General features: G+C 49.2%; 1 protein-coding gene across 1 annotated transcript; it reads right to left on the bottom strand.

Annotated features, from left to right (window-relative positions):
* Positions 1-4,621: 4,621 nt before the first annotated feature.
* On the bottom strand, positions 4,622-6,158 carry LOC127329872 (uncharacterized). Its single transcript, XM_051356287.2, has 2 exons — positions 5,509-6,158; positions 4,622-5,426 (listed from the first exon to the last, which is right to left on the bottom strand). Exons 1-2 carry the CDS (start codon positions 5,899-5,901, stop codon positions 4,680-4,682), a joined length of 1,140 nt encoding a protein of 379 aa, XP_051212247.1. The 5' UTR covers positions 5,902-6,158; the 3' UTR covers positions 4,622-4,679.
* Positions 6,159-13,412: the final 7,254 nt, after the last annotated feature.

A 13,412-nucleotide genomic window follows, 5' to 3' on the forward strand; every position in this document is an offset into this window, starting at 1 on the left:
TCGCAGCTGCTAGTTGGCCTACCGCCACTTCTGTTCTTCGATGGAGGTACTGCATCCAGGCTGATTGCATCAGGCGCCCTATGGACCTGGTGGTTGTACTGCACGACCATTTGTGCAGCCGCACCATCAACCCGAGCTTTCTTGGCGACGAGCCTCTCCTCGAGTCCCAAACCATCCACTTCGACATCTACCTTCTTGAGCTTTGGCACCAGACCTTTGATGGACTCCATCGCTGTGGTGTATGCATCGACATTTACATCTCCCAGTCTCACCACTTCCATGCAATTGAGGTACAACTACGAATGCCGGAAACTGAAGGATGTATTGGTTGGTTTCTCTGGTACCGCACCAAGTGCAGGGGCAAGACGTCAGGAGCGTCTAGCGTCCATCTCTTCATCACATGCAGGGCTGGAACCTCCTTGAATCTGAGGTGCACAAGTACCTGCACCTGGGCAAAAAGTTTCCCATTACCAACCGAGTTTCCAGGTCGTTCTGCAAGGGAGAACAATTATAAGAAAACATGATTTCCATTCTCCCTACCTTAAGGACATGACAGCAGAGCATCCCCATGTGCTCATACATGCCGCATTCACATGTGTAATAGGCAATGCTCACCGAAACCTTTTACTGCACTTTGCACCACTTCTCCCGGCTCTCGTTATCACAAATTCACAATGTGTTGCCACATAAAGCTCCCCTGGCACCACCTCGTAAAAGCCCACAGTCACAACAACTATCTAAGTTTCTTCGGGGTCTTACCAGCCGTGTCCGCTTCTCTTGGAAGCTCTGTTCTGCATCCCGATCATACAACAATTTGTTAAATTGTTTAACAAACACGTGCATGGCCGATCCAGGCGGCACATACGTCTTGAGATTGCATGTGGGGTCGAATGTGATTGCATCACCAAAATAATGGTACTGGGCTCTGCCCTTTCCTGTTGTCCAAAGCAGGTTCATGATCCTACTATCGTTGTCCACCTGCACGTTGTAAGTGAATTAAGGACCCGTGGCTCACATCTCCGAGAACACTTCTATTGTTTTCCGGACATCGTCATCTGCTTGTTCGCTACTGATCTTGCCACAGAAAGTCCTCAACGCCCTTTTTGTGAAGGGTACATTTTCCATTTTCCCGAAGAAACTACCTATGATGATGTACACCTTCCCGAGGTTGACATTATTCTCCCTCAGCTGCTTAACCAAATCTTTCGTGTAGCTGTCGATATGCTTGTGGGAAGGCCAATGCGCCCGCTCACCAAATAAGGCAGACAAATCATGACTGTGGGTGTCTCTGCTCACATACGTACCATCCGTTATCCTTCGACTAGAACAACCGGATGAGAGCCGAGCAAAGACACCTGGTAGAATGCGAGCTCATGGCCCGGGGCCTCCCCTGCAATCCAGGAGACAAAAATAATACCAAGATTAGACACCAGGAGGTTTTTTTTGTACAGACAGGGTTAGCTCCGCTCCACACCCCCTCCCCCATGGCAAAAAAAGGGACTCACCGAACACATGCAGACTATTTCTTGCATGCACTTCACCCGGTCAACATTGAGTCAGCTTTTTTCCATATCTGACTCCGAAACCCTGTTCCCATAATACATATTGTACAAGTCGTAAGCCTCGCCATTGGAATCGAACGCAACTCCCAACTCTGGCCCAATGACCCCACCATTCAGACTCGCTGGGAAATCGCGCAGGGTCCGCTCAAGCGCTGTGACGCGGGCAGAGTTCAGTGGTCTTTCGGGCGGCGCCTTCCCCACACAATGCCTGCGAGAGACGTGCATCAAAACCATTTTACAATTTTTGGCCATGAGATGCCGGGGGGAAAGAGATGCATCAATACTATCAACATTATGTTTGACTGCTGTTTGTCTAACCAAACTACAAAAACCAACCGAGGTGCAATCATTGGTGCCATCAAAAACAGGAAACTCTATAACCCAAAAGCGGCATCCGTATGAGAACTTCATGTGGACTAGGGCTGCAAACCAGTCGAGTTCGAGTGAGTTAGAGCTGGCTTTAGTTCAGCTCATACAAATATTCGAACTGATGATGTTGATCGAGTGAAAGGTCGAGCTGTAAAACTTGGCTCATACTCAGCTTTGTAACGATCTCGATTCAATCTCGAGTTTGTTTCGAGCTAAGAAAAATAATTAATTTTTTTATATTTTGCTTGCATACAAAATTAACAAAATTGACATCCACTGCATACAGAAGGAACATATTAACCTTTCATTGGCTTAATCAAATCCCATCCAGATTAGTTGGAATAAATCTCATCCACAACATGTAAGAATTTTTTTACATGAAATCTTTTATGATGTAACAAATTTATTATACCTGATTATATTTTTCCGAGCTATCGAGCAAAATCGAGCGACCTAGTGTTGACTCCTGGTCACCTCGTGTTCTAACCGAGCTACAGAAGACACTCTTACTCGGCTCATTTGCTTTCGAGTCGATCTCTAGTCCAGCTGGAAAAAGAGTCGATCTCGAGCCGCTCACGAGTCACGAGTTTTTCTTGCCGCCCTAATGCGGACTGCCCATGAAATTATAATTTTGGATGCTCGCATCAGAAACATATCTTTGTGTTCATAAGGAAAGGAGCCCCCAGCTACAAGAATTACGAGCGAAGTAATTTCTAAGAATTGCATGTCAGGCTAAGCACATTGCATACTGGGTCGGGACTCGGGCGAGCGAGCATAATACCAGTATACCACAGACCATCCAGCGAAAATACACACAGCAATCTGCGCAGTGTGGCAGGCGTGCCTAATTGTAAAACACAAAGACGAGACAAGGGCCAGTACCTCCTCATCCATCCTGATAAGACGGCGCGCTCGCCCACATCACCGGCATCGACAACAGATCTTCGAAGGGGGGGAGGGGGTGGGGCACCTTGGTTCCAGATCTTCCAAGAAGACGGCGGCCATCTGCGCGCCCTGACCACATCAAGCAGAGAATCCCGCCGGGAACCCTCTCCCCTCACTCCAGCGCGGTGATGTAATATCACCTGGCCATCAAGAGGGACCAAGCGGCGTGAGCGGCGGCGGGAAGGAGAGGGGGTGGATGCGTTGTCGAAGACGGAGGCCGCTAGGGTATCGGTGCAGCCAGCAATTTTCGCCACTCCTACCTGCCGCGCTGCGCCAGGGAGGGCAGCCGGAGCCGACGGAACATCATGTACCAGGGAGGACATCTTGTTCTTGTTCCACCGACCTAGACCACTCCATACGAATGGTCAACTTACTGATCCAGCAGTTAATGCGTATGCCCATCGTCGAACCTCCCTCCGTGTATACATACAAGGTCTGTGCGGTCGTTGCCAACCATGCCATACATCATTTAATGATCATTGATCGCTTCCGAGCCGCACATCGCGTATTCCAATATCCGGATCACCCTAGCCCGGGCGCTATTCGTCCGCCCTCTAGCTGCGACCCCTTATAGCTTTCATGGTTCTGGCGTTTTCCAATAATGCATCACCCCTCGCCTCCTACAAGAGTGCGCTTTGGGAGACCGTCGCCTCCGCCACCCTCGAGGAGACGAACGTGGCCATCCTGGAACGTGCCATGTATATCTCCAGCGAGAGGGCACCAGCGTAGGAATGTTCTCGGCTGGTTATAGTCGTCCCAAGACAGGGCCGATATTAGGGCACGGGCGAGGAAGGCGATGGCCGGCAGAGAGGTTAGGTTTCAGTTTAAATTTAGTTAGGTTAGGTTAGGTTAGGTTAGGTTTCAGTTTAAATTTAGTTAAATTTCATTTACATTTGTAAATTATCTTTTTCAACATAATATATGTGTTCATTGTTTGGGTTTATTTTTTAATAAAAATAAAATATCCTATTCGCTGGGAAGAGGCGTTTCATATGCGATGACGATCTGGCGGATGAGTCGTGTTCTGGAAGGCTCCGCCGTCGCTCCATTAGGCGAATCAAGACTGGAGATTGCCGGATCGGGTGAAATTTGGTCGTGCGCACCCATATATTTCTCTGGCCGTTTGCTTTCAGAGTGAGCGTTTCAAAGCTCTGCTGGCGGTTATTATCATGAAACATGTTCTCGTTCCGTGGTGCTGTCGAAGAATGACATGAAAGCCAAGATCTGAGGTCTTGCAACGGTTATTCAAGTCTTGGTGCCGAGGAAGAATCGGCTTGGTGATCTGTGACTTACTGTGTGCATCTGCAATGCCGCTAGGCAGTGCGTTGTTGCAGAGGCTATATGTAATTAATATCTCTGTGATATTAATATATGTTCTTTGTCGAAAAATATGGGGGCGACGGATCATTCGAGTGATTAAGGACGTCGATGTCTATTTCCGTGATGTTTGTGGGGGCCGGGCGAAAAGGAAAATGAGATGTGAGTGGCAGGAAGGGGACATGAGGCTGGTGCCAATGCACCACCCCACTCTCACCCGCCATGTCAGCTTTTTCCCTCACTCTCACCCCACTCTCACCCCACTCTCACCTCACCTTGCCAATGCATGGGCTATAGTCCCCACTCTCACTTCTCTCTCCTCCACATCACCATTTCTTTTCCACATTAAAGTTATTTCACTCGATTTTGTTTAGACATTCAAAATAATGCAAGAAATTATTTTATTCAACTTAAAATGTTACCGATTACATAATAATTAATAAAATTGCATAATAAATATTAAAAATTACATAATAAATAAAAATTCTACTCTTCTTCCTCTTGTTCCTGCTCCTCCTCCTCGTCGTCATCATCTTCCAGACCAAGCTCTTTTTCCACCATCTTCATGGCCTTCGCATGTTTGCGCTTTTCTGCTTCGTTCATGTCGACGGTTGATCGGTCTTTCATTTTGTTCCATTGCTTGAATAGCTTAGCCTTCACTAAACCCTTCATCATGTTACTCATCGCGAAGGATTTACTTCCTACCTCACTGCTTGATGAGGTTTCCTTCCCCTTCCTCCTGCCCTTACGTGCCGCGGCCTTGGCCCTATCGCGGCCCGTTGGACGCTCTTCCTCCGTGTCGCCTGTCGTGTCGCTAGAGCTGTACTCACCAGAAGGTCCTAGACGGCTTCTCTTGGAAGTGGAGTCGGTTCGACTACCAGGACCATGTTGTCCTTTCCACTTCGCTTCATTTTTTACAGCATCCCACCAGTGGTGCTTTCTGAACGGCTGAGTCACTCTTTTGTCATTCGCGTACCTCTCCATTGCCGCCTTCATGACCATAGCATCGTCTGCTCCACTCTGACGCATATTTGTTTCTTGGATGTGGTATGCATTGAACAGGGACACCTCCTTGTTGTAGGCGTTCCAATGATCCTTCAGCTGCTTCGAGGTCCGATGACGGGAAGGATCCGAGGTAGAGTTGAAGGTTGCAGCTATCTGACCCCAAAAACTAGTGCCGGTCTTGCAATTACCGGCAACAGAGTCCTTGGAGTTAAAAAGCCAAGCATTAACCTACCCCGAAATAGATATTGTTAGTGAAAAATCCTAGCAAGAACCAATAATGCAATAAATATGTGATGGGTTTGTAAAGTACCAGTTTTTCCTCTTCCTGGACAGTCCAGTCAAGCCTCTTTGCACGCGGTGGTACGATTGTTTCCGCGGCATTGGACTCGGAGCTTGGAGCGGGAGCTTCAGAAGGTGCTGGGGGGTACGGACCATATGGCGCGTATGGATAGGGAGGTGGAGGGTATGAACCGTACGGCCCCGGAGGTGGGTAAGGAGGTACAGTTTCCACTACCGCTACCTGTAGGTGGAGCATTTGGAGGTGGTTGGGGGTATGGATACGGAGGCGGAGGGTATGAACCATATGGCCCCGGAGGTGGAGCGTATGGCCCATATGGCCCCGGAGGTGTGCCGGAGGGGTATAGAACTCGGGGAAGCGGCGAAAAACCGACATTGGTGCGACGATGTGTCGGGGAGAGACCATCTAGGTCTATTGGTGACCCGTCGTGAAGCAGATCCGTGAACGTGGTCAAATCTGGTGGAGTCCAACCGGACATGGTGGAGAAGATTTGAGAGAGGGAAGGTGATGAATGGAGATGAAATGGGTGTGGAGTGAGTGAAACATATGGGGGGTATTTATAGGGTTTTTTGAACCAGCAACGGCTAGCTGACGTGGACGAATCAGGTCGCGCCACGTCAGCTAGCCGTTACACACTACCGCCCCACTCCCGCCCATCTCTCGCCCGCTAACGCCCGCATCTCGCCCCACTCCCGCCCGCCTACCGCCCGCTCTCGCCCGCCCCCTTCTCGCCCCGCCCCGCCAACGCGCCGCCCCGCCTCTCGCCCCGCTCCCGCCTCACTCACGCCGCCAACGCGGGCGGTAGCCGGGCGGCGGGCGCTACCGCCGGCGCCCCCAGCCAGCGCCTGCCGCTACCGTCCCGCCCCACTCCCGCCCGCCTCCCGCCCCGCCACGGGCGCTATCGCCCCCGCAAACGCCCGCGTTGGCACCAGCCTGAGGATGGCCCCGCGATGTCGGGGGTGGCGGCAGGGGACACTGCTACTGGGCGCCACAACGCTCTCCCGTCTCCAGCAGGGTTAGTGAGAGCTATCGCGTACCCATATCCGCCCCTATATGCACCAGCCGGTCCGGCCCGAGTGAGGGTATTCAACGAGGCTATGCTTGAGTTCAGCTGTGTGGCTGAACTATGACTTTGTACAACTTATTTTGTAGGAAAGAGACGGTACGGTTCTGCCCATCGGCGAGGAAAGATCTATACGAGTATGTGTACACGTATTGCTTTCCACTTTGGCCATGAAGGAGCAAGCCGTGTCACGATCGATGATACTCATAACTCATCGTTATGTGGATGCATGCATCTTCGATCGATTATACAACGTGAGCCGAGCTAGCCAGCGAGAATACTCATTCTGACACATCAAAGTTGACGTCGACGATCGAGAGAAACTGTCACAACACTACACATGGTCTGTCTCGGAACTTCTCCTCAAAGTCGAAGGGAGTTTGCTTGTGCCCGTCCTCTCCTTTCTCGAGATTTGTTGTTCACGCTGGATCATGAACAGATCTAGCAGCTTCTAGCAGCACCGGCCACCCTTTGAAAGCTCTGCTGCAGAGGCTATAGATGTCATCGCATTCCCAGCTACGATCGATTGACTTTTGCTGCTGATAATTGGTAGGTTCATGGGAGCGGAATTATCACTGGCACGTACGCTTCGCGGTCCGGGTTAGTGGTTACTGACCGATCGATGGTAGCGATTTACGTGCAAGCTTGTCATGCAACAGCTAGCGGCTATTAGGCCATGTACCATGTGTAGCAAAAGCGAACCAAAGAGACATATGATGCGGTTCAATATATAGTAGAGCATCGATGTTTGTTGTCAGAAAAAAGAAGCGACGCATCTTGTTGTTGGTTCGGTTTCAAAGCGATGCTAAGCAATAAAATATACTGTCCAGCCTGACACAGGATAGGAAGAGGAGCAACCGAGAGCATATGTGCAGAAACAGACAAAGGAAATGCAATTTCCTGCAGAAAATTGGGCCCCATATTTACTGCCACAATCGATTCTATACATAGTAGGTGTGTGTTTGGTTCTAGACCAAGAGAGGGATAGGATGGGATGATCCTCCTTTTGCATGGGAATATTCCCTAAAAATGGTGGAGCAGCTGATCCCTCAAAATCGGCCGAACCTCTCCGTCCACCTTTTCTAATTTTGTGGATGGCAGCCTAATTATCTCTCCCTTTGCTAATTCGCTCGCGTCGTTCGACCATCCCATCCAAGGCCGGCTGCCCCTTTGACTGGGCCGCGGCGCATTGTGCCGGCCGCTCCTATTGTACCGTCGCGAGCCGGGCCGCCGCTCATGGTTGGCTACCTTCCCACCTCTTCGAGCTTCCTCATCTCCATGAATGTAGCTGTTCTTGTGGAGCCGCTGATAGGTCGCCGTTGGAGCTTTGCTTCGGTCGCCACCGGAGCTCGCCGTTGCCCGCCATTTGAGCTCGCTGCCCCGCATCTCCCCGCATCGACGGATCCTAGACATCAGCCTGCTGGGCGGAGCCTCGAATTTGGGCGACGATGCGTTGAACTGGGCGGATCCCTGCTCGGTCTTCACAGCCGGCGGTACCCGCACGGCCACGGCAAGGCGAGCGGGGCAGTGACGTCGCTAGGCCTGAGCGGGCGGCGACCTCGCTAGGTTGGGCCTCGGCCATGAATACAGAAGGAGCCCGTTAATTACAGTTTAACCGCTCTATTAATGTCATACTTATCCGTTTTCATCAATCATTAATTAAGCATATTCCATCCCATCCACCTTAGATGCCTGAAACCAAACAGAAAATGGGATCATCTAATTTGAGCCATCCCATCCTCCAAAATCCATCCCATCCCATCCCATACATATCTGTCCATGAACCAAACACACGCTAGCTGAATCAAGTCGAATCGTTAAATCGCATCTACATAGTACATGGTCTTAGCTCTGCGCTCTGCATATCCATCCCCTGGTCCTTTCACGGTGCCGACCGAGTCTAGGGATGGCAATGGGTACCCATGACCCGCGTACCCGTCGGATAAAAACCCAATAGGAATACGGGTATGAGACAAAATATTACCCATGGATTTGTAAACGGGAAAATATCATACCCATCGGTTAGAGCGGGTACGGGTATGGGATTGTACAACCCATACCCACGTACCCATTTACCCATATAAATTTGACAAGTGGGCATCTGTAATGTTTTGAACTACTTAATTTTCCCCTAAATGCGCCTTCACATTGCTTGGTTGAACCTCACGCTCTCTGATCTAACAATCGCAAGTAGGTTAGTGAGGATTGGAACACTATTTAGGATCGCTTTACCTCATTTCATATTTTTCTGAACAACTTGATACGTTGTAAGCGCGGGCATTTTTTACCCGCGGGTACCCATTTACCCTGCCGGGTGACGGGTATGAGAAAGACTTGTACCCGTTCGCGGGTATGGGTACGGGTGACGGGTAAGATTGAAGGTGACGGGTACGGGTATGGGATGGCTCTACCCGTACCCATACCCTGCGGGTGCCATCCCTACGACCGACCGATCGAGCCCTAAATTGAAGATCAGTACTCAGGGACGGAGCCAGCTTGAGGGGGGCAAAATTGATTGTAAACTTGATGAGGGGGGCAGAGTTGGCTAAAAAAGTCATAAATTAGAGGAGTAATATTCTTCATAAACTCTCAATCATGGGGGTGGCTAAGCCCCCCCTCGTCCCCCCTTCTCTCCGTCCCTGTCGGTACTACATCATCAGTACATTAATACATGCATGAACAGTTCTAGGTACTTCATACCACGGTGAAGCCTAGTTCATCGATCCGACACCATGCATGCAAGGATATGAATGCGTGACACCCTTTTATACCCACATACTATCTGGAAACTGAAATGGTTAATTTCTAGGGCTAAATGGACTAATTAATCTGTTAACCCGAGGAAGGTATGAGTGCATCTCTAGACTCAAACAGACCGAGGTTGTTCATTTTAGTCTGCATGAATATATAGAAGAATACAAAAAACACAACTCATCAGCCCGATACAAACGGACCGAGACATGGGTTGGGAACGCGTCCGCCCTGGGCTTACGTAGCATCAGCCGAACTCATGAGCGGGAACAGGATATGTACAATGGGTATTCAAATTTAGGCAAAAGAAAATCAATCGCAGCCTTGGCCTCGTTGTTCCGCTGAATCGAGCTTGGAGCTGGACTGCCGGAGACATGACGAGGCTAGCACCGGAGCAATCTACTGCTGATGTAGGTACAAAAGGTTTACTGTCAATGTTATGGGCAAGGAGGACATCTAGATTGGTTCAACTCAATGGGCTGAGTACCATGTATTTTTTCTTGGCCGAATATAATGAGTATTCACCTGAATACCCATGAATAAGCTTGTGCCCGCCATTGGCCGAACTGCCACTTCGCCTTGTGCCTGCCATCAATATCGGCAGCTTCATGTTCTGCACACCTAAACTGGAGGCACCAATGTGGCCTTATGTGTCGATCGCTTCGCCTTCTGCGTGCCTTTACAATGGTAGCAGCTTCTCTTTCTGCGCACGCTTGCATAGACTCCAGAGTCGTCATTGATGGGCGCCGTATGGGCGTCCTTTTTAAGCCAAGGGCCGCACCCAGCCAATGCCATTACTACTTCCACACATCGCTTGTGCCCTCAAGTCGCCGGCGTGGGACACCTTGGGGCGGTGGGAATGGACCCGCGGCGTTGCGCCACCTTCCTGGGCGACGACGAGTGGAATTAAGGTGGGGAGGCCATTCCCGTCACGAAGGAGGGGCATTTGTTGGGCAATGATGACACCCCAAACTGCCTCGTCATGCTCGCATGAGTAGGTGGTAGCCATGAAGAAGGAGGACAAGATCCCCTAACAGCCAGTCGAGCTGGCCATTATAGGTTTCCCCCCAAAACAAACGGATCAAAGGGAGGACACCGCCGCAAATCTAGGACACATTTTATGCCCGAAATGGATCAGGCTTCGCTAAGGGAATTTCTAGCCCACATTTGGATAGGGAATGGGTCATCGCAGACACCTCGACCCATTTATATCTAGCTGTTGGGCTGAGTCTTTGCATATCCTCCTGTCTACTGTCTACGGGAACTAAAACGGACAGCAATGACCCACTTACATCGGATCGCTAGAGATATCCGAGAGTCCGATCGGAGCTAGTGAGTGGCAAGACATTGCATGGTCTGTCTCGAAACTCCTAGCTACTCATTCTGACACATCAAAGGTGCTCGAGGCGGGGTGTGTGGCGCCTCGGGTAGGTCGGGGTGGTTGCCTGAGTCTTGAGGAGAGTTTCTTTTAGCAGAGAGTCTTGAGGAGAGCTTGGCAGGATTGGGCGGGGTCTCGCCGTCTCGGATTGGTGGCTGTTGCATTCTCTACTGACATGAAATGATTCATGAAAAGATAGAGCAAAGACATGTCAAATGAGGGAGATATAATGCAGCGCAGCCTATCCAAGTATCCATCGCCCCACGCCCTTTTTCCCCAGCTGTCGCTCGTGAATACTCTCTTTGTTTCGCTTTCCTCGATACTTTGGTTCACCGGAATCACGATCGTCAAGAGATTAGTTTTGCCATTATTTCCCTGTCGAATCATTGCCGACGAGACAAAGATAAACGAGTGAGATTTTTTCTACAGATTGCGGCACGTCGTAGTATCACGAGGAAATAGCACATAACACCAGCTGTTGGTGAATCTTTTGCACAAAACCACAGGCTGCAGTTTGTTTTGCACAGAACACCAGATTTCTTGGTAATCTTTGCAAAAAACACATAATACTTGATTAGCCTCTGTTGACACAGCAATTAGATGACCGGGCCCAGTAGTAGTAAGGGCATCTCCAACGGGGCAACGTAAATGGTTGCTCAGCGTCCGTTTGCGTCCGCGTCCGCGCATGCCGAAAATGCGTCTGGTACCCCTCCAGCGATGCGACGCAAAGTGACCGGGGCGTCCGCAGCGACGCAAACCTGGCGTATATTTGCGCCTGAAATGCGTCGCGGCGGACGCCCCAAGTGACCGCTCGCTTCTCCACCAGGCCCGCCTGGTAGCGAGCCTGTATCGAGGTCATCGCTTCCGCGGCCATCGCTTCCGCGGTCAGCGCTTTCACGTCTGTGCCGCAGCCTTAGCCATCAATGTCGCGGCTGCCTCTTCTGCAGGCGGCGGCTGAGCTTCTACGTCGCCTACGCGGCCAGCCTTGAAAGTCGACCGGTATCGTTCCTGCCATCGCCCACACCTCCACTCCCACCACCACCGCCGCGCGCCACCGCACCACCATGGGGAAGAAGAAAAACGATTTCGAGGCGTCCGGCAGCGGCACCAACAAGGCGGAGCGGCCGCACAGGGTGGCGCTGCCCGTCAGTGTGGCACGGCTGATGCAGAACAAATTATCTTGACTCTTACTTTTGTGTTTGAAGTGAGATACTAAATCTGGATAAATATGATCTTCTCAAGCTTTTGGATGGATATGTTAACCGAATGGATATGTTGATTATGTTAATATAGAGGTATTTTTTTGCAGGTTACACTACAACACTTGGTTAGTAGAAGAATATACTGGTCGAACCAGATTGATCGAACCAGACCACTCCTCTAATTGCTGTGTCAAATAGGCTAATTATGTTTTATGTGTTTCTTGCAAAGATTACAGGGAAATATGGTGTTTTGTGCAAAACAAACTTCAACCTGTGGTTCTATGCAAAAAATTCACCAACAACTGGTGTTATGCGCTATTTCCTCTAGTATCATACCATGGCGAGAAACGGTAGTTGCTGTGTGCGCTGTACCTTTAGTCCTCCTTTAGGCCGTACGTACGTGCAATGATCCTGGAAAAACAACAAGTCAACCGACCGTGCAACCATGAGATAAGATCATGGATCGGAGCCTATTTATGGCAGTGGGACGAGATCTCAGGTGGAGATACTTAACAGGACACGTCTCAATTATGAAATAATTATGTTCCCCTTTTCTTGGCATATCGGCCGATGGCAATATTGCACGCCTGCAGGACCGCGCGGATGTTATTTCATGCTAGTACTCTATGTTACTTCACAGTATGAGAATATTACCATTGCAGGTGAGATCCGTCATATATAGGATCCATCGTGAACAACACAAAGTTAGCCACCACTGGCTAATCTCAATCCGAAAATTCTATGACAATATGTATGGATTTGTAGCATTTATGGGAACGAACGTGTAAGGAGCTAAAGGAATTTTTTTATCATGTTGGCGTATATTATTACAAAAAAAAAGCAAAAGTTTGTGTAATGCTTAAAATGCTTAGCCGTGCATGTCTCTTTTCTGTTTTACTTTTGACACTAACGTTTCCTTTTCAAGTTCACTTGGAATTTACGGGTCCACAATCTTATAAGAGGATTGTAATTTGATCCAACACACATCTTGTGTGGGTTACTACTTACTATAGAGAAATGCCTAAAGCAGAACAAAAATGGCGGAAATCTATTATAACAAAGTCGATGTAATATATTCATGAAAATATGGTAAATTAATTTCTAAAAATACTTTATTTCTGAAAATTAATTCAAACAATATACTATGTCACATTGTTTTTCTGGGGAGAATAAGTCACATTGTTTTTTGCTGGGAAAATGTAACATTGTTTTGACAGACAGTATACTATGTGCACTTTTGCTGGCTCCAAGATGCTAGCAGTATCTGATTCTTGTTTTAGAAAAATCAGGTTGGGATGATAGAAGATCGTGGTAAACAAAGTCTACTACACTATCAAAGAAAATTGGTCTTCTTCTAACTTTTCCGGGGAGGTGAGTTAACCCGTTGAGTGCCATGTTTCGTGGGTTCAGCTGGTACTTTTTGCAACCAGACTCTCTTCACTCTGCCATTTGATCTCAGATGTAGTAATTGGTTATGGGAAAAACAAGGGCGTCTAAAGTCAGCTGAATCTGAAAGCACATC

This window comes from Lolium perenne, chromosome 2 (genome assembly GCF_019359855.2).
Source record: "Lolium perenne isolate Kyuss_39 chromosome 2, Kyuss_2.0, whole genome shotgun sequence".
NCBI classification, from domain to species: domain Eukaryota; kingdom Viridiplantae; phylum Streptophyta; class Magnoliopsida; order Poales; family Poaceae; genus Lolium; species Lolium perenne.

Bases quoted from the DNA above. Each gene is read 5' to 3' on its own strand.
- LOC127329872 (XM_051356287.2), bottom strand. From the start codon at position 5,901: ATGGTCTCTCCCCGACACATCGTCGCACCAATGTCGGTTTTTCGCCGC. The intron at 5,427-5,508 runs GTACTTTACAAA...ATTTCGGGGTAG, and splicing joins TCCAGGAAGAGGAAAAACTG to GTTAATGCTTGGCTTTTTAA.